The sequence below is a fragment of the Pezoporus flaviventris genome, unplaced genomic scaffold (genome assembly GCF_033815535.1).
Source record: "Pezoporus flaviventris isolate CSIRO_AGI_PZ_B2104156 unplaced genomic scaffold, CSIRO_AGI_Pfla_v1 ptg000008l, whole genome shotgun sequence".
NCBI lineage: Eukaryota > Metazoa > Chordata > Aves > Psittaciformes > Psittacidae > Pezoporus > Pezoporus flaviventris.
In genome coordinates, this window is record NW_026892556.1 from 3,098,676 (window position 1) to 3,117,560 (window position 18,885).

Sequence of the window (18,885 nt, forward strand, 5' to 3'; positions counted from 1 at the left end):
GACTCATTTGGAAACTCTTTGGTCTGTACTTACTAGGGGATGGCACTGGAGAACCCAGCAGTGGTGGTTTCTCTTGTGTCCCTGTTTGCTTCTGTCTTGGTTTATGAAGCTGGAGGGAAGTGACCAGCCTTGGGTTGTGCTGCTTTGGGATCTTCTAGCAGTGGTACATGGTCGTGCTGGATCGGTCTGCGGGGACTAAAACCACTTTCTTTTTTACCTGAACTGCTCTCTTTTGGAACACTTCTTCGGTTTTGTATTTTTTCTCAGATTTTCCTTTGTAAATATGTACATTTATCCTTAATAAATGTTATTGCAAATCAGATTCTTCTTTCCCCTGCTTATTAACAAAACCGCTATATACAGCCTGCACTAACAACTTCCTTGGACGACCCCTCAGTACTGCTTTCCCAAACCAGCAGCTGTAAGACCCCTGAGTCACTACTGGTGGCTTTTAGGGTGTTGGGGCTGCTGGATGCTCTCTGTTGTGGGAGAGGGGGCACACAAGGCTCCAGCTGTAGGCAGCTCATGCTCTCAGACTGGCCCGAATAATTTGACTGTAGCACTCTGTTACCTTAGAGCAGCTCCAGTGCCTAAAGGGGCTGCAGGAAAGCTGGAGAGGGGCTTTGGACAAGGGCCTGTAGGGCCAGGCCAAGGGGAATGGCTTTAACCTGCCCGAGGGGAGGCTGAGATGAGCTCTTAGGCAGAAGCTCTTCCCTGTGAGGGTGCTGAGGTGCTGGCCCAGGGTGCCCAGAGAAGCTGTGGCTGCCCCATCCCTGGCAGTGTTCAAGGCCAGGTTGGACGCAGGGGCTTGGAGCAAGCTGCTCTAGTGGAAGGTGTCCCTGCCCGTGGCAAGGGGTTGGAGCTGGATGAGCCTTAAGCTCCCTTCCAACCCAAACACGATGAGCCTGGCTCCAGATTGGAGCTGTAACTTTAGTTATGAAATCAGCAGCACAAGAGTGATGTCAGTTGTGAACCCTGATGGTGTCCCCACTCCTTTTACCTGCTGCTGCATCAAGCCAGAGGTGGTTTTGCAGTGCCACTAGCAGTCCTTCCTCTGCGGAGGGACTCTGGAATAAGAAGCTCTTCGTCCGAGGATACCTGCCCCACAGAGGGATGGGAAAGGGGTCAGGGTGGATGGGAAGAGGAATCCTATTGCTCAGCAACCTCATTTTAATGATTTAAGTCTCGCTCTCGAGGTTGTTTCCTGTTGCCAAGTAGTTGATGCAGTGCATTGGAGGTGGCTGCTGTGTATCACGTAATATCCTGGGATTCTTGTTCATGGCAGCAAGTTAATCTTTGTAAGCTTGTAGCATGTTGAGTATTTCCTAGCCTTACTCTTAACTTCGGCCAAATTCTGGTTTATCCTTCTCTTGCCTGACTAAGGTGGTCAGGCTGTTGGGATCAGATCCATGGCAATTAAAACACCATCCACAAATGTGAATCCGTAGGTAACAGCCATCATTTTCAAATGCCAAGGGTTGTTGAATGCTTTCTAAACTCTTTAACTTCTATCTTTAAGGCAAAGCAGTTCTGTAAGGCATGGCACGTACTGTAAATTAAGGCTCTTTTGTTTTCTGCTTTATAATACCTTTTATCCAAGTGCTTTGACAGCCTCAGTTGAGCTGGGAGTTCTCACTGGTGAGTGTGGACATCATCTACGTGTGCATCCGTAGACGGTCATGCAGAGCCTGTTAGCTTCTGTGATACTTGTTGGGGATAACCTAATAACATGTGGCAATGTTAATGACTGGAAAAGAAGGGGACTGGGAGGCACTGATCAGCTGGAATTCCATAGAATCATAGGATCAACCAGCTTGGAACATCAAAAGCATCAAGCCCAACCTTTACTCCAGCACTGCCAGGGCTAACCCATGTCTGTTTCTACCATTTCACATGGTAGTTGTAGGGAGAGTGCACTGTAGTGTCATTTTTAATCCAGTTTTAGCACAAGTCCTTGGTGACTGGCAGCTTGACGTTGTTTTAGCAATCCTTAAGTTTCCTGCAGGATCGGAGTCTGGTTTGGGATGAGGAGAATGGGATGTTTCAGGAGGAGAGGCAGCATCATGCCTACATGGGCTGCAGAAAACAGGCATTCATCTGGCAGCACAGCTGGTTCATAGGAGTATGTCCTCATCCAAACCAGGAAACATCCACAGACATCGATACCAAATCACTTTTTAAGGAAGATAAATCCTTTTGCTCACTGATACCAGCCAAGCCATTAAGCCTGTTATTAATTTATCCCCAGTCGGAATTATTGTGTGTCACTTATTACACTGCAATGCTTAAGCTGTACCCTCAAGCATTTTTGGCAGCATCAGGTGCACAAAGGTTTGCATTTAGCAGTGGGGGATGTTTCGGTTGCATTCCTGTCCAGTTCCATGTGTTTCATCAGGGGGCATCGCATCCTGTGCTGTATTTTCTTGACCCTGTGTATGGCTTGTGCGGGATGGAGGCGTCGCTGGTCTGAGTCTGGAGCTCTGGAAGTGGGAAGTTTTGCAGGCCAGGAACTCGCAGGGTCTCCAGGAGAGCTTGGAACTCTGCAAGCCTGAGCCCTCCAAACAGGAATGCTTCTGCATTTGCAAGGGAAAATAAATCATGATAAGATCAGAATTTGGAACAGATGTTCAAATTCCTGAGGGGGGGGGCGGTGGTATTTGGGTTATTTTGTGGTTTATATTTAAAGCTAATATTTCTAGCCTGCATTCAAACATGTTTTAAATGTAGGACCAACCACAGTTGTGTTCTTTAAAAAAAGCAGTGCTGTCAATAGGTAACTTTCTATAGAAGCAAACACCTTCCAATGAGTCTTTCTTCTTACTGATGGAATAGCAAAGCAAGGAAAAAAGTGCTTCTGATCACTTGATCTTATCAGGATTTCATTCTGGCTTCACAGCCTGCATGTTTGTTGCTGCACTTTGCTCTACTGATACCACTCTATATATGTATGCTCTGGGCTTCATTTAAGCTTTTCCTTCCCTTTATGCTTTTACCATACAAGATACTTCCAAAACGCACATTATTTTTCCTCTGGGAAGTTGTTCTGACTGTACCAATGTTTGTCTCTCAACTAGATCTGCCTTTGTGTAGCTGCCTAATCTGCTTTGTTCTGTGATTCTTCCTCTTGGTGGAGTCATGCCCCAGCTGTCACACAAGGACATCTTGCTCCTAAGGCAGTTCCCATTACACCCCAGAAGATGTTCTGTGTCTTCTCAAGATCCCACAAGGAGCTTGCAGGAGTTAGCATAAGGAAACATCAGTCTGTAAATTCAGGTTTTATAGCAAGATGAAGACGTGAGTGTTCAAAGCCAACCACCTCCACTCCTGCTCTGTGAAGTACTACAGTGTACTGTCTTGTATTAGGCAAAATGAGGGTGGGATCTGGATAGACCTTTGGCAGAGCACAGATGGAAGTGGTTTCGATCAGAAATAACACATCCCTATGTGTGCAGTCTGACCTGATCATCGCAGTCCTCATCGCTGTCCCTACACTCCTGTTAAATGCATTTTCCTAAGCAGTATCCCAGGAACTGAAGCCCAAGAGTCTGGAAATCCTAATGGATAGAAAAAGCACCCGGAAGGAGCAGTGGAAAGAGTAATTTCTTGAAAAGAGACTAAAATAAGCATCTATTTGTTCCTCTATAAAGAGCTCCTATTCTTTAACTCGCTATTGAACTGGGCCATTAGATGAGGTCAATCAGGGTGAAAACCTCTGGTGTACAAAAAATACATTGTACTGGAGAACCCCTAGGCTTCAGACCTCCCATTTTAAGCCCAAATTACAGGTTTTTGGTTGCCCAGAGACTCCTCAGGGTACAAAGTGAGGCAACAATCTCTGTTCATCTTTATCCCACCCCCACAATTAGAATCCCAGTCAACAAAATGGACTTGCCATGTTTTTATGAAGGTTAAATCACTGTTTTTTTGGATGAACAGAGATGTGGTTATTTCTATACAGAGTTACCAGAAATCAGCCCTAAGGTTAATTATTAAGAAGAAATATGAATAGCATTGATTAAGCAGTATCCTAAGTGGTTTTCTTCCCTCCGTTTTCCCTGATGCTGCAGGATGTGACAACTTCAAGATGTGCGGTATTGTAGGTGCCCGTAACTGCTTATTCTGCCTCACTTGAAGGCAACTTTCCATGTCAGTAACGAGAGCAGCACAGTTTCTAGCCCAGTGCAGGGCTGTAGCCATCACTCACTGCTGGTGACTGAAATGCTGCTGCTCTATGAAATCCACAATGTGAAATATTTACCACTTGGGTACTGGGGCAAAGAGCTGGGTTTTGCTAAACCTTTCTATCGTGTTCATGTTTTAACTCTTCCTCTGCCACCATTGCTTCCCTCCTGGCTAGAGATGTAGGAAGACCTAGTTGAGACCTTGCTAACAAGCTGAACGGGGAGCAGCAGAGTAGCAGCCTTGGTTGAACTGGCTTGGCACGCTCTTCCCAGGCATCTCAGGTGCTCTGGACACACTCCTTGCTTCTGCAGAGCTGACTTGCTTCATTACATGCCTGCTCTCCATCACAAATGCCAGTCATGTTGGCCCTCCAGGAGGTTTAGCTGCTGCAAAGGTGTCCATGTGCCAACTGCTTTTGGCTTAGAGTATGTTACAGTGAGGTCGGTAGTGCCGAATTAATGGTCAAGTGCAGCTTGCTGGGCTATAAGCGGTGGCGTGGTGGCCATGGGTCAGCACACATCAGTGTGAACGTCTGGCTTGCCACCTTAAAGCCACACTTCTTTAGTCCTCAGCCGAAAGGGTTTGTGCTGAGTCACTTGAACTGGTTTGCCTTGACGAAATCATGCAGATTCCTTTAGGTGACCAGATTTCATCGCCGGAGAGCACAGGTAGATTATCCTGCACAGTTACTCTGGGCTTATTCTTTTGACCTCCATGTGCAATTTAAAACACAGCATAGAGTATTTCAAGGAGTTAAAAGCAGAACTGGGGTATGGTTTTGGTGTAGTATTGTTGTGGAACGTGTGAGTTTTGGGTGTGCACAAGTCCCCACTTCCTACACCAAAATCATTCCTGTTTCCAAACTGGGTAAAAAGTGTTTAGCAGTGGTTCTTCCTGTAGGTGCAGAGTTGTTAATTCCTTAAAGTTCAGGAGAGGGGATTATTCATGTGCCAGGAAGCCATGTCAGTAGATGCCATGGATACACCACATAGCACAGAGGTCTTCATGCTTTCCAGTGTCCAAACCCACTGCTGTTGCATGCCTTACTGGAGATGTGATATGTAAGAAACTGATGTTTTGCCTTTATGCTTCATGACCTCCTGTTCTCCCTAACGCTCTTTCTCTTTCTCTCCCTGGCCTTTTTTGTGTATCCATTTCCTTTTAGACAATGAGTGACTTTGTCTCCAGAGAGGATGTGGCTGCAGTGCCAGAGAGGAGCAGTGTTAACACTGGCGTGGCATGGGAGGGCTCAAAGTGGTCGGTAGCTTGTAGTGAGACCCCGGTGCCACCCGCCTCAGAGCCTTCTCCCAGCCAGGACTTTGGTGCTTCCTCCCTAAGCAGCGAGGAGGAGCAGGAGGAGGAGGTGGCTCCCAGCCTCCCCGCGAGCGAGGAGGACCTGAGATGTGCAAAGGGGCTTTGTGCGGATGTGGAGAAGGCCTCGGAGCTCTCAGAGCTGGAGCCCCCCACCAGCCCTGCACCTCCCCAGCAGCCCTGGGCAGGAGAGGAGGAGGTGGCAGAGGAAGGTGAAGACAGATTTGCCTTTAGAGAGCTAAATGGCGAGTGTCACGACTCGGATGCTAATACCGGGCTGCCCGCAGTCATTCGCTGCTTCCAGGTAGTGAGCCCAGCGCCTGCTCCCCTGCACCCCCTTTGGAGTGGGACCCAAACACTGCAGCAAGCAGATGCCATGGATCCAGAGAGGAATTGTGTTGGCTTGGCCTCGTGCTTGGAGCTAAACAGCCAGTGCACACAAGTCCCGCTCCGTTTGTCTTCACATGAAATGGCCATGGCGCAACGCCCTTTGCCTTTCTGTGCTCAAAGCATCCTTTTGCATCCCCAAAAAGGGAAATTTTTAGGCTCCAAAGGCATGTAATTTTAGTTCCTTGAGGTTTTTGCCGTCTCCGGCTGTAGCAGAGGCTGAGCCTTAGCACAGCAGAGCAAATTTGAAGTGCTGTCAAACACACTTTTACACCGTGAAGGTGGGACTTGATGTCCCCTTCCTGCTCCCCACCACGGGAGGTATTTTTGCCTGCTTCAGTGTTGGTATGCATTGCTTCTGGTTAAACAGATGCCCACTTCCCCTGCTAACAACCACAGTGGCATCTGTCAGGTTTGGGAATGGTGAGCAGCGATCAAGCCCTCTGGGAAAACACTGTGGGTCTGAACTAACCCTGTCGTCTTCTGGATGATTATCAGGTGGTGGAACAACTGATTTCTCTTTCCCCCCTCCCCATTTCTCTTTCGAGACATCCCGTTTCTGTTTTGTCTGACATTGATTTAATAAAAGTTCAAGTCTCTTTTTTGCCCACGGGTTGTGTTAATCTTGACATGGTCATCGGTAGACGAGGGTCATCAGCGGTGACAGTTTCTTTGTGGTGTTGTGACACACTGGTTTAATCCTTCATGCCTCGCTTGGGCTGGCCTGAGGGTGTTGGAGAAGGTCTGATGGGTTCGATCCTCACACGTGAGCTCTGCCCTCTGAGCAGTGTATTATCCTAGAGACTTAAACCCAAAGATTTCCAGGCTCACCTTGGTTCCCACAGTGCTTTTATCAGATCAGTGTCAGAACATTTCCCAGGAGCACTGTCACGCTGTGGAAATGCTTAACTGAGTCCTCATGGAGATTTTTTTAACCCTGTCTCACAGCCACCCCTAGTGAAGACACAGACTGTCACCATCTCCGACGTGTCCAGCTCTGTCAAAAGCGAAATCCCCACTAAAGAAGTCCCCATCGTCCACACGGAGACCAAGACCATCACCTATGAGGCTGCACAGGTACGGTGTGTTCTGATTCATTTTCCAGGGGCTTAAGTCCAGTCTGCCCAGGCAGCCAAGAAGCCCCCAGCATCCTGGCCTGTATCAGCACCAGTGCGGCAGCAGGGTCAGGGCAGTGGCTGTGCCCCTGCACTGGGCACTGGTGAGGCTGCACCGTGAATCCTGTGCTCGGTTCTGGGTCCCTCACTACAAGAGAGACCTTGAGGTGCTGGAGAGGGCCAGAGAAGGGCAATGGAGCTGGTGCAGGGCCTGGAGCACAAGTGTGATGGGGAGCAGCTGAGGGACCTGGGGGGTTCAGTCTGGAGAAGAGAAGGCTCAGGGGGGACCTGATGGCTCCCTACAACTGCCTGAGAGGAGGATGGAGCCAGGAGGGGCTGGGCTCTGCTCCCAAGGAGCAAGGGGTGGGACAAGAGGAAACGGCCTCAAGCTGCACCAGGGCAGGTTTAGATGGAGCTGAGGAACAATTCCTGCCCCAAAGGGTGCTCAGGAGCACAGGGGGCGTTCAGAGATGCCCGCTCTGGGTGGTGGTGAGCATCACCTTCTTTCTCAGCAGATCACTAGGGAAACAGGAGGTTTGCTCTCGTACTGCTGCTACCATTTCTAACAGGGAAACGGAAAAGAAAAGCGAGTCTCCAGGGAGAATATGGGCTTGTGATGTGCCGTGAGATTCCTTCCAGTCTGTGGGAAATGGTCCCACCTTGTGGTAGTTCCAGATATCGTCCCACTGCCGTACTGGGGATGCTGCACAGCGTTCCTTAGTGGTGCCCTGTGAGGGAGATGTGGCTGGGATGAGTTGGCAAAGACGAGTGTTAGGTTCTTCAGCAGACCTTGGCAGGTCGAGTCGTGCAGGATGGGAACCAAGTGACCAGCTATGGATGTTCCTACTTCACCAGCTGGCTGGACTTCCATTGTCAGAGGTCCTCTGGGGTGATTCTCTGGATCAGTTCAGGGGCTGTGCTGAGCCTTCAGACCTGCGTGATCCTTGTGCAGCTCAGCTTGCTCTGTCCCGTGGTCCACGATGGAGAGGAGTTTGTGTCCTCAGATTGCATTGCTCTGTTGATGTGGAGCCCCTGCTTCAGCCCATGTATCCCACAGAGACTGATGGCCTGTTCTTCTGTCCCACAGACAGATGGTGGCAATGGAGATTTAGACCCTGGCATCCTGCTGACTGCTCAGACCATCACTTCGGAGACCACCAGCAGCACCACCACCACCCAGATCACAAAGGTAACAGCACAGGAACACAGTGGGACACACCAAGCTCTTCCCTGGCTCACTTAGAAGAAAATGAGTATTTGACAGATCTCCTTTGAGCAGTGGCAGTTTCCCCCGTGGTGCTGCTGTCGTCCTATGACGGCAGGGCTTGGAAATGCTATTTTTGCAGCAGTCTTTAGGCGGGCAGCCCCCATGCACTGCAGTTCCTTTTGCTTCCCAAGACTGACAGTAGTTTTCCCTTTTGTACTAGACTGTAAAAGGTGGCATTTCAGAGACGCGGATTGAAAAGAGGATTGTCATCACAGGAGATGCAGATGTAGACCACGACCAGGTAGGAGTTTGGATGTGGTCCAGAAGAGCTTCTGAGAGCTGGCACGAATTCGACATTGAGGCTGCCTTGCTGAGGACAGCTCCGCCAGAAAACAGCCGAGGGGAACGTTACTGGGGTAGAAATAAAAGTTCAAGATGGGTTTCAGCACTAAATCCCTTTGTGGCAGTTAGCAGCAGCAGAGCTGGGCCAGCAAGGCTCAATTCTGTTCCAAAGCTGGTGTTGGCAGCAAAGTTTTGATTCCAGAATTGTTCCAGACAAATGCAAAAAAATCCACAAAAAAAAGGTGAAATACGATTTTTTTCCTTGAGATCTGCATGAATTTGCTGATACCTTTGAAGCATTATTGCTGCTGTAGAGTGCCAGAAGTCATTTCACAGCACTTCTGCACCTGCATTAAATCTCATCAGCTTTATGTGAAACCTTTCTGATGAGTCAGGCTCATTGGCCTGGAGTGTGTGTTGGAAGTGATGATTTTGTCATCAGAGAATTATACTTTGGTTTTAGTGGCAAGTATCATGGGGCAGGAGAGCATCTGAACCACAAGGGCTAGTTTATTCATTCCAAGAGATGTGTGAGAAGGCCTGCAATGGGCTCATCACACTTGCTGGCTTGATTGCTCTCAGCCATGTCCTACCATGGGGCAGGGGAGAGATGCGGTGTGTTCTTGGAAAAGAGCTTTTCCTGTCAGAGATCATCGAATGCCACCCACAGACTGCAGCTGAAGTGGAGTCACTTTTCCTCTCCCCAGAGTTAGGAGTAGTCTCTTCTGTCCCCGAGGACCATTGGTGTCATGCTCTGAAACGTGGTCTCTTTCAGGTCCTAGCTCAGGCCATCAAAGCAGCAAAGGAGCAGCACCCGGACATGTCAGTGACCAAAGTGGTTGTGCACCAGGAGACGGAGATCGCAGAGGAGTAGCAAGGCTGTGTAAGTAGGGAGACCACAGACAGGGAGGGATGGGTGCAAGGGAGGTTTGGCTAAATATGGTCAAAGTTTAAATTCATTTATAATTGTTAGCTGGTGAGGCCTGCTCGGGCTGCTCTCTGAAATGATTTAAGGCTGATGAAGCAGTCACAGACTAATCCTGCTGTGGAAGTGAGCCAGAATAGTCTAAAACAAGCTGCATGGCTGCATGATGAAGCTGCTTTGCCTTACCAAACACCTTCAGTGCACCAGCAGCATGCCGAGATACAGGTTTCACATAGACCTCTGCCTGCATCATGGACCCCAAGCTCCTGGCTGGCCTGGAAAGTTCCCTTCTCTGTAGTTTTGAGGGTTTTGGGAAAGAGCTGCTCAAGGAATCCAGGAGCTCTTCCTGTGCATCAGTGCTGTAAAGCCCATCCTGCCCCACACTGGTGATGTTTGTGTTGCCCAAGCCTGTGCTTGTGTCCTGCCTCATCCCAACAAAGATGGGATTCGGGAGGTGGAGCATGAACAGATGAGCAGAGAACAGACGGCGTGATTTAACACACTTGTGGTTGAGCTTTATAGCTCTCCAAACCTAAATAAAACCACCACAGGTTTCCTAAGGGTTCCTGGGCTTAAACTACAGTCCTTTAGGGGTGGGAGCAGGGTGTAGTTTGTGCCAGGAGCCTGGTGGTGGATCTGAATCTGCCAGTAATGGTAACTCACTTTCTGCTTTCAGTTCTCTGATCAGTTCAGGAAGAGGTCCCTCTCTGAGTTGGGAGCTCTGACTTCCCGTGTTGCCCTCTTTCTAGGAAGAGTTCCTGCCAGACCCAGCACCAGGAAAAAGAAACCCAGCAAAACTACCAAGAAGCTACCTGGAGCACAAAGACCTCGGATTTACAAGACTTGACACTCAGAGACATTCATATCATTTAATAGGAGTTGCGCTTTGACATTTTACGTGGGATTTTCCAGCCTCCACTGGATCCCCTTGGATATAGGGTTTGGGGTTTTTTATATATATATATATAGTGACAGAAGTATATTGCCATATTTCTAACTGGACTGAATCTTTTTTACAGGTTTTCAATTTTGCATTCCCTCTTGCAGAGCCTCTTCCCATACCAACCCAGACACACCTCGCAGGGCTCAAAGGGTCTCTAGTTTAAGTCCTAGTCCCTCCACCCCATCAGGGATAAAGGAGATAAGCCACATCCATGCATATTCCCAGTGCGGGATCCATAGACGCCTTCATAGAGCCATGGCTCTTTCTGCTGGGAGAGCCAGTTGAAGAGAAGCCAGACTTTTGTGCAGCGTTTCCGATTGCCTCTTGATTTATCCTTTCTCTTTCTTAGCTCGAGGGAGCTTGAGACTCCACAGCCACATGCAGAGGAGGTTGCTCCCCGTTGGGTTTCAGGCCCCCCATGTGTGAACACAGTAGGGTTTTGTGGTGTAGCCGATGCCCACATCTCCATAGCTGACTAGATTTTAAGGACTACTGGAAGTTGCTTCAAGTATCTTATACTGTGAATTTTAGAGCTTTAAGAGGACTGTGATAGCATCTCGCCTTCCTCCCGTGTGTCTCTGCCGAGTGCTACCTACCTGTTTGTGTTTTCTAGATGCCATTCAGTTAAAAAGCCCTTTAGAAGTGTGTGTTTAAGGTGTTTGGACTCGGAATGCTATTAAGGTAGGCTTAGGCAGCATTCACAGCAACTGGGGTTTTTTCAGTGTCATAGTTTTTCACTTGTTTGTGTTCAGGAGTTTTAACTTAGGGGGGGATTTTGTAAGTCATGGGTTGGGTTTTTGCCTCCCCTCACAGTGCTGTTTAAAGCTAAACACATTACCCACATCCCAGGGCATGTATCCTACTCTCATTTCATTTTAAAGCCCTTTAGACAATCCTTCTTAGGCCTGCGAGCTGTATTTGGAGAGGCTGAACAAGAAATCTTAGGAGGTGTCAGGTGTTTGCTGGTCATGATAGAGCCAAACCATGTAGAAAGTGCTTCCACCTCCTCTTCCACGCCGACTTAGGGGTCTGTACTTCGTATGGCTTCGTGACCACCTTGCTGGAATGACATACCAGGGTTAGTATCAGCTTTAGGCTGAGCTTAAAGACCACTGGGGCATGGCGATGACCAGAAAACATCATTCTGGGGGGGCTGGATGCATTTCCCTCCATAGCACTGGGGACTGAGCTCCCGCTGCTGCTTCCTGAGCGTTGTGGAAATGTTCTGATCATGCCCTGGTTTCTCCTTCCAGCTTTTAAACTTGAATAAATCCAGGCTTTGGAAAGAGCCTCCCAGACACTCGTGAGCGCTTGAGTACACTTTGAGGTTGTGATTTTTGTATGTATCTCTGTCTATCTCTAGTGTGGCACATCGGTAGCTGAGGGCATGGAGTGCTCAGGTGAGGATGGGGAGAAGATGGCAATAAAGCAAGCTCTCTGCTGGTTTAAATTCAGAGTGTGTGTTTCAGGAGCCACTGGCTTCAGCTCAGGCTGTGAGGACTTGGTGTTGAGCTGCAGAGAGCCTTCAACTCCCCTGGGCCTGCTGTAGCTGCTCAGAGTCAGGTGTAACGTGAAGGAAGCTCTCAGTATTGGTTGGAGGCTGTGCTGAAGAAGCTGGAATCCAGGATTCTGCTTCCTTTGAGCTTTGCTGGTGTGGGTCACCCTCATGCTGGTCGCTGCTTCCTGGGCTGCTCTGCCTTCCGCTGGGTACCAGGCATCTACACTGGGATTTAGGGAATCCTGGGCTCCACAGCTGTAGTATAGAGATGAAGTCTTCCTGTCTATGCCTGAACAGCCCTTTCCTTCCTTATCCTGCAGACCCTTGAACAGGTCTGTGTCCCTGCTGCCCTCAACTTACTTGGGGTAACACTTGCCTTAAAGCCCCATCATGCTGAGCATCCCTCTGAGAACGTCCCTTTGCCACTCAGTCCTCCCTTTCCACCCCGCAGCAGCTCCCTGAGGAGCAAGCAGACACACTGAGGAGTCAATAGGAGGATTTCTGAGCGTTGCCACACAAAGCCAGTGGGGTAAATCCTGTTTGTCCAGAGCACTTAAAGACACGTGGCTGCCACGAGAAGTTAGGGAAAGGTGGTGTGAGGCTGAAGCTTGGTCTGGGGTGTCTGGAGCACAAAGAGTGGGACAGAACACCCTGAGCAGGGATTTCTAGGGTGAGAAAGCTGCTGGCACAGGAGGTGGTTCCTTTCCAAAAGGATTTGCTCAGCGTGGCTTTGTGCATCCCTGGTTTAAGGACTCGTAGACTGGAATAACTTCTTCCTGGGTGCCTGTCTCCACGTTGTTCATTCTCACACGTCCCCCTTCTCAGTTCTTGTTTCTCCTGGAGTATTTTAACCAAGCTATTGCCTCGTCTGCCCTCTGCTATCACCCTGCTCTGACCCCAGTGAGATGTCCCTGCTGACCCTCTCCAACCAGCACAGCCTCCTCCATGCAGCACCCGAGCCAGGAGCTGGACAGGAGCAGCAGCAGCCCAGGAAGAAGATAAAAGCTCAGAGCAGGAGCAGCTTCTTCCATCCTCAGTGATGCTGCCCACACCTCTTCCACCTCCCGTGGGATTGGCGAGTCCTTGGCTCCTGGCTTGCTGTGTCATTTCTAGGGACAAACCAGCTAAGTAAGGTCTATTTATATGAATGTTCCCAGCTCTTCCCACTCCACAAATTCACCCAGAGACTGTCTTGATTGTATAATACACATTATATGGAAGCTATTTATATATGAATGAATGTTTTTATAGAAAGGAAGGCAAGGAGCTCGTGTTCTCCCTCCTCCATTAAACTGGAGCGGCGGCTCTGGTTGCCAAGTAGCAATCTCTGACCAGCACAGATGTGTTAGCAAAGGACTGACTGATTTCTGCTTTCACTAAACTGTGGTTTGCTGATTTTCCTGATTGTACCATTCCCGTCGGAGGTGCTCGTGTCCCAGCATCCTTGAAGCTTGGAAAGAAACACAAGGATTTAGTTGAGCGGACGAAGGAGCTTTGTAACACTCTGAGGCGATGGTGGGTTGTCTAGGCTAGCTGTTTACACTTCTTTCTACCAATAGGAACTTTGCAATGGGCAAACCTTTCTAGATCCACTAGTGCTGGAGCTGTTCTTTTGGACTCCCCTAGGGAATCAAAGGGAAAGTCGCTGTAGCGTTTAGAGCCACCCAAGTGTTCGGTATTGCTTCTTGTACTGCGTTTTCCAATAAACTCTCAAACAAAACCTGGCCCTGGCCCTGAAGCCTTTTTGCCTTCTCCTCCTCCTCCTCCAGGGCTCTCTTCCCAGCCTGGCTTCATCCGACCTAAGCCAGACCTGTTGCCTCTGAACCGCATCCGCGGCCGTGTGCGGTGGTACCCAGCGCTCCCCTATCCCTGGGCTGTGTTTCCCTGCACTCCCGGTGCTTTCAGACCCTCAGTCAGCTCCAGGGGGGCACGTGTGTGACCAAGACCCCCAGAAACAGCCAGAGGGGACCCCAAGAGTCCAGGTTTCCCCTAAAGCATCACCATTTGATGGAGAAACTCCCTTTAAGCTACTGCGTGAGGTTCCTGCCCAGGGGCTGCCCAATGCTGAGCTGGAGCAGGGGAGATGGTGTCCAACCCATCCTCTTCTGTTTGTTTGTTCCATCTCATTCTTGTGGCTGCAGCAGCTCTGGGAGGGACAGGGATACCCAGCAGAAAGCTGATGGGGCAGCTTGGTCACCAGCCCCATAGAGAGCAACAGCCAGCTGGGACAGCTGGAGATGGGGAACGGGGTGGGAAGAGCATCCTTATGGCAGAGGCAGCCCTGGAGCTGGCTGTGGTACCACTCCCGTGCCTCAGTTTCTCCAGCAGACAGAAGGGGAAGGGTTACACACCCCCATGCTGTCCCATGTCTATATGCACATGCTAAAAGCAGCATGAAGCCAAGCTCCATCTCGCTGCCTTTGGCCCCTTTGCTTCCAGGCAGCTCCAAGTGTTCAACCTGAACACAAAGGACCGCTGGGATCAGGCTGGGATCACTGGGGACCGGCCGCCGCTGGAGCTGCTGTTCCATAACGTGTCACAGCAGCTTGAATCACTTCCAACGTTATTCCTGCAGCCAGCACGGGCTGCGGCAGCCCCGGGCTCCTTGCCTTGTCCAACCCAATTAGGGTCACACCAAGAGATGCTTAAATAACCCTGTCCTGGGGAGCTGGGGCTTGGAGCCTTCAGCGAGCACACTGGGGGTGATGAGCCACAGCCAGGCAGGAGCTGCAGCTCCAAAGGCATCGTGGAGGGGGCAAACAACCAAGGAGCAGTTGAATCCATGTGCCCAGCTGCACCTCGGGCTGTCGGACCCTCCTCAGCCACAGGGGAACCGTGGGATGGGTTGGATTGGAAGCGACCCTAAAGCACATCCAGCTCCAACCCGCTGCCCTGGGCAGGGACAGCTTCCCCTAGAGCAGGTCCAGACCACATCCCGAGAGGAACCAAGGAGCAGGGTTTGTGGAGGGGAGGGGGGGGGCTTTGCCTGGCTACAAGGAAGGGAAAACATTGGGCAAACAAACACCATGGCAATGCCGAGAGATGCAAACAAACACAAGGAAGCCCACAGCAAACCTTTTGTCCCATCACCAGCAGAAGGCAGCAGCAGCCCGCAGCTCCCTGGGGGCCCAGCCTGGGCTCCTGCATGGCCCCAGACCAGCTCCAGCCCCTGGATCCCACCCTGAAGTCTCCATCTTGCGGTCCCATCCTTTGGGAAGGAGCCACAGAAGCCATTTCCCCCTCTCCCATCCCTGGTCCTTCCGGGGGTCTCCATCCCAGACCCGGCCGGGGCCGCAGCCTCCATCACCCCCGAGGAGAACGTTCCCATTCGAGCACCAGCTCCTTCCAGCCTGGGCTATTTTTGGGTCGTTCCTCCCGGGCATGGGTCAGGGCAGCCAATCCTGTTCCCGACGGATCAGCGCCAGGCCCTGGGGTCAGGGCTGCTCCCAGGGCTGCAGGAGCCGGGCAGGCAGCGGGGTCAGCTCCATCCCAAAGCACCGTCCCTGCCATCCTGCTCCATCACCGCATCCCTCCAAACCCCTCGAGCGGGGCTGGAGCCCGGTGCCCTCCATCACCCCATGGAGAGGGACACAGCAGCTGGATTCATCCCACTGCCCTCGGGATGTGCCAAGGAAACGGGACCCGAGGCAGCAGCACCGGTGGTGCGGTGCAAAACCTGCACCCAGTGATTCCCAGGGAGCTGCACGCTGGGGTGATGCTCCCAACCCTCTCGTTGCTCCGCTCCATAGCAGTGAGCTCCCAGGCACAGGCTTCTCCCAGCCCATCCCACCACGCCATCCAGATAAGACAAGTTTCCCTGGAATGGATTCCCACAGCCCAGATTCCCAGCCCTTAACTGCACCAAGCCCCAGTTAACCCCTTGCACTCCAGACACGCCACGTTATCCACATTATCCTTTCCTTCCTACCATGTCCCCCCAGTACGGGCAGTGCCCCCCAGTGGGCTCTAAGCCAAAGAGATCCAGGCTCCAGCGCTGGGCTGTGGGATGAGCACATCGCAGGGATGCTGATAACAACTGATGGGGACCCAGAACCAGCCCGGGGGGATCAGCCCCAGGTTTCTCACCCCATTCCTGCAACAGGAGCAATGTGCAGGGCCAGAGGTGCCCACATCCTGTGCAGGACCCCCCAGCCCCAAGGAAATGCATCAAGCAACTACCCCCAACCCCATCCTGGCTCCATGGGGTGCTGGGACGTGTCCTTGGTTCAAGGACAGCTCAGGAGGGCACAGAAGCGCTTTGCATGGCACTTATCTCCCTTCATTGAATGAAGCCTCCAAAAGCAGCCCCCAGACACCTCCCCAAGAGGTGATGCAGCACTGGGGGCCCATCAGCACCCCAGCACCCTGCTTGGGGCCCTTGCCTTGGAACACACGGTGCTACAGCATCACCCATCACACAGGGCAACGGGCGCAGAAGAGCCAACACTTCCTCTCCCCGCGCCTCAGCAAGGAGGTTTACGGCAGCCCTAAGTCGTGCACCAGCACCGCATCCCCGGCCTGCACTGCAAGTGTGCGTCTGCTTCCCCCCACGCAGACCTGAGGCTGTGAGGAAGGACCTAAGGGAGAGGAGGAGTCACGGCTGTGGATGGGAGGGGAGGAAGGGGAAGACGGGGGGGGGGGAGAAGGAAAAAAGAGGGGGAAAGGGGGAAAAAGAAAGGGGGGGGGGGAGGAAAAAAGGGAAGAAAAGGAGAAAGGAGGAGAAAGGAAAAGGAAGGAGAAGAAGAAAGAAGAAGAAAAAAGGAGAAAGGAGGAGAAAGGAGAAAAAAAGGAGAAAAAAAGGAGAAAAAAAAAGGAGAAAAGGAGAAAAAAAAGGAGAAAAATGGAGAAAAAATGAAGGAAATGGAGAAAAAAAGGAGAAAAAAAAGGAGAAAAATGGAGAAAAAATGGAGAAAAAAGGGAGAAAAAAAGGAGAAAAAGAAAAAAGAAAATAAGGAGAAAAAAAGGAGAAAAATGGAGAAAAAGGAGAAAAAAGGAGAAAAAGGGAGAAAAAAGGGAGAAAAATGGAGAAAAAAAGGGAGAAAAATGGGGGAAAATGGAGAAAAAAGGAGAAAAAAGGAGAAAAATGAAGAAAAGTGGAGAAAAAAAGGAGAAAAAAAAGGAGAAAAAAAAGGAGAAAAAAAGAGAAAAAAGGAGAAAAAAGAAAAAAGGAGGGAAAAAAAGGGAGAAAATAAGGAGAAGAAAAGGAGAAAAATGGAGAAAAAATGGAGAAAAAAAGGGAGAAAAAAGGAGAAAAATGGAGAAAAATGGAGAAAAAAAGGAGAAAAAAGGAGAAAAAAAAAGGAGAAAAATGGAGAAAAATGCAGAAAATAAGGAGAAAAATGGAGAAAAATGGAGAAAAATGGAGAAAAATGGAGAAAAATGGAGAAAATAAGGAGAAAAAAAAAGAGAAAAATGGAGAAAAAAGGAGGAGAAAGGAGGAAAAAGGAGAAAGGAGAAAGGAGAAGCAGGAAGGGTGTGGTGGGAGCTATGGGGTGGGATTGATCATCCCCACCTGTGGCTGATGTGGCCGGAGCTGCTGTGCTCCAAGGGTTGGGTCTGGCTCCCTTGCCCTGGGGATGACGATGTCCCGGCAGGGAACCTGCAGCCCCACCAGCGCTGCCTGCGGCGGCCCTGGGCATGGGGGACCCCCTTAGAGGCGCAGGTGGGGTCTGCCCCCTCCCCACACACAAGCACCACGGGCACTGCTTCCCCCCACTCATCTTGCACATTTTGCCTGGTTTTAGCCCAAATTACGCCTGTCCCATCGCCATGGACCAGCCTCGGGGTCCCTTGGTGATGGTAATTGCAATTACCAGGGCCCGTTGCCTTTCCTGCCTCCACCCTTGTCTGTGGTGGCCCAAGGGATGCCCCATGGTCTGTCCTGGATGTGCCAGCCCTGGGGGCAACCCCACTGTTATCTTCTGCTGGTGTTTTGGGTGAAATCCCCCGTCTCTTGGTGGCAGTCTCCTCCTGGGTGGTAATGGCTGGATGGTTAACCCATAATGAGTGCTTCCAGGATGGGTGAACTTCACAGCTCTGCATCCAAGGGGGTCAACAGAGGAATCCATACTGGGTTAGTTTGCTTTAATTTATCTTCTCACCCCAGATCCATTCCTCCCAGATCCATTCCCAGCACATCACAGGGACAGCGTGGGGGCGAGAGCATCCGCAGCATCCGTCCATTGAAACCAGCATTTGGTAAAATCCCACAAACACTCCTGAAATCACATCCACGGGCAGAGCTGAAGGTGAGGGATGTGCAGATGATGGGAGCAGAGGTCTCCTCACCCTGCCACATCCACTAATCCAGCAGCTTCACACTTCGAAATGATCCCTATGGGGCTCAGGAATCCCGTCAAGGAGGATGCTGGGGCAGGAGGAGGATGCTGGGGCAGGAGGAGGATGCTGGGGGCAGGAGAAGGATGCCGGGCAGGAGAAGGATGCTGGGCTGGAGGATGCTGGGGCAGGAGGAGGATGCTTGGGCCGCACGTGGTGCAGGCAGGAGATGTGGTCCAGGCAGGAGATGCCGCAGGCAGGTTCCCCTCTCATCCCCCATCATTGGGTTGCAGCCGTTTGAGCCCCATCCAGCCAATGAAGGGCTCAAATGACACCAGAAGCCCTCGGCCCTGTGCCACTCCTGGTGCAGCTCCTCACGGGGCTCCGGTTCCTTGCTCCCATTGCCAGGGCCCAGCCGGTCTGACGCCGGCATTGGGCCGCGGTTTGTCCCAGGGTTTGGTTGAGCCGGTGGCGCAGCTGGGACACTGCAGCCTGAAGAACACAAAGGTCATTCCTGGGTATTCCTCCAGTTATTCCCCGATATTCCTCCAGTCCCCGTGTATTTGAACCAGGCCCCGTCACCGCTGCTTTGTGGCCGTGCCATGGCTGGTGGGACCCGTCACCTCCTCACCCCTGTCCCCATCCCCACAACCCTCCTGGAGACGCTTCCATGGGGACACCGCTGGTGGGAATCAACCG

General features: G+C 51.1%; 1 protein-coding gene across 34 annotated transcripts in view; it reads left to right on the forward strand.

Annotated features, from left to right (window-relative positions):
* Nucleotides 1–11,054, forward strand: part of EPB41 (erythrocyte membrane protein band 4.1) — a 73,402-nt gene extending 62,348 nt beyond the window's left edge. For 23 of the 34 annotated variants that reach the window (XM_061449963.1, XM_061449961.1, XM_061449977.1 and 20 more), the window contains 6 exons: nucleotides 5,348–5,797; nucleotides 6,829–6,957; nucleotides 8,083–8,184; nucleotides 8,423–8,503; nucleotides 9,320–9,427; nucleotides 10,219–11,054. In XM_061449963.1, coding sequence (XP_061305947.1) covers nucleotides 5,348–5,797; nucleotides 6,829–6,957; nucleotides 8,083–8,184; nucleotides 8,423–8,503; nucleotides 9,320–9,418 — 861 coding nt within the window. In that variant the 3' untranslated portion in view covers nucleotides 9,419–9,427; nucleotides 10,219–11,054. The remainder of the gene's footprint in view (nucleotides 1–5,347; nucleotides 5,798–6,828; nucleotides 6,958–8,082; nucleotides 8,185–8,422; nucleotides 8,504–9,319; nucleotides 9,428–10,218) is intronic. The other 11 variants (XM_061449982.1, XM_061449980.1, XM_061449981.1 and 8 more) reach the window with 1 other exon arrangement.
* Nucleotides 11,055–18,885: the final 7,831 nt, after the last annotated feature.